Consider the following 1269-nt stretch of genomic DNA (forward strand, 5'->3'; position numbering starts at 1 on the left):
AATTCTCGTAGCGCCAGAGGATCGTCATTTGCAATGCATCGTATGGCGCTCGCCAGAGACCGAACAGCTAGAAGCGCTCGAGTTGAATACCGTGACTTACGGTACGGCTTGTGCACCATACTTATCGATGCGAACGCTTCTCGAGTTGAAAAGGCGTGACGGTGAGCGGTATCCGCTTGCTGCCCCTGTCCTCGAAAAAGACGTATACGTGGATGACGTATTTACGGGCGCCCACCAAAAACCCTTATTGGAAACAATCAGACAATAGGTGTGTGACCTGTTGAAGGGTGGAGGGTAAATAACATCCCGAAGAGCGCCCACTCCCATGCAGTCGACCTCACCTTGTTCGATGAGTCCGAACTGAAGGTGTTAGAACTGCGTTGGATACCGTCTGGAGATTATTTCTATTTCAATCTTCAACGGTTCAAACCTTCTTCCACACCGCTGACTAAGCGGACCTTGCTATCAGAAATTGCAAAACTTTATGACCCGCTTGGATGGTTATCTCCAATCGTCATAAGGGCAAAAATTCTGATGCAAGCACAGGGGATAGAAAATCTAAAGTGGGACGAGGTTGTCTCAGATACCACTATGCGAACGTGGAACACGTTTTGCACCGACTGGACCCGCCTGGAAAAATTGAGGATACCCAGGTGGGTCCATTATGGAGCGGAAGCAGCATCCGTGGAACTACACGGATTCTGTGATGTCTCGACCGCGGCTTACGCGGCCGTAGTGTATCTCCGAGTGACGACTTTAAATGCGAATGTCTTCACATCGCTTTTAATGGCTAGAACTCGAGTAGCTCCTATAAAAACCCAATCCATTCCTGTATTTGAATTATACGGGGCCATGCTACTCGCTGAGCTGGTAGTGCACGTACAGCGTTGCCTGGACATTCAGGTCAAACGCGTAGTCTGTTGGTCAGACTCCACGATTGTACTCGCTTGGTTGAGAAAACATGCGTCCACATGGAAAGTGGTTGTCGCCACTCGAGTGGCGAAAATACAGACAATTCTTCCGCATGCGGAATGGCGTCATGTTCCCACCAGCTCCAACCCCGCGGATTTGAACTCGCGTGGAGTAGAGGCGGAGGAATTACTCCAGTCTACTCTATGGACGACTGGACCCAAATGGCTCGTGCAAGCGGAGAAAAACTGGCCAACTCGGCCAGCCTCCCTCGAGACCGAAGAGGGCAAACGTGTAGCTCATAGCCACGTTGTTACTCCGAAGACAGAATGGGAGGTTTTACTCCGATTCTCGAACTGG

At 50.4% G+C, this 1269-nt stretch overlaps 1 protein-coding gene across 1 annotated transcript; it reads left to right on the forward strand.

Annotated features, from left to right (window-relative positions):
• Positions 1-286: 286 nt before the first annotated feature.
• On the forward strand, positions 287-1245 carry LOC144478036 (uncharacterized; the record flags this gene model as incomplete). Its single annotated transcript, XM_078195758.1, has 1 exon — positions 287-1245. A coding segment is annotated over one exon (959 nt), but the record flags the coding sequence as incomplete, so codon positions are not given.
• Positions 1246-1269: the final 24 nt, after the last annotated feature.

Source organism: Augochlora pura, unplaced genomic scaffold (genome assembly GCF_028453695.1).
Source record: "Augochlora pura isolate Apur16 unplaced genomic scaffold, APUR_v2.2.1 APUR_unplaced_6825, whole genome shotgun sequence".
Taxonomy (NCBI): Eukaryota; Metazoa; Arthropoda; class Insecta; order Hymenoptera; family Halictidae; genus Augochlora; species Augochlora pura.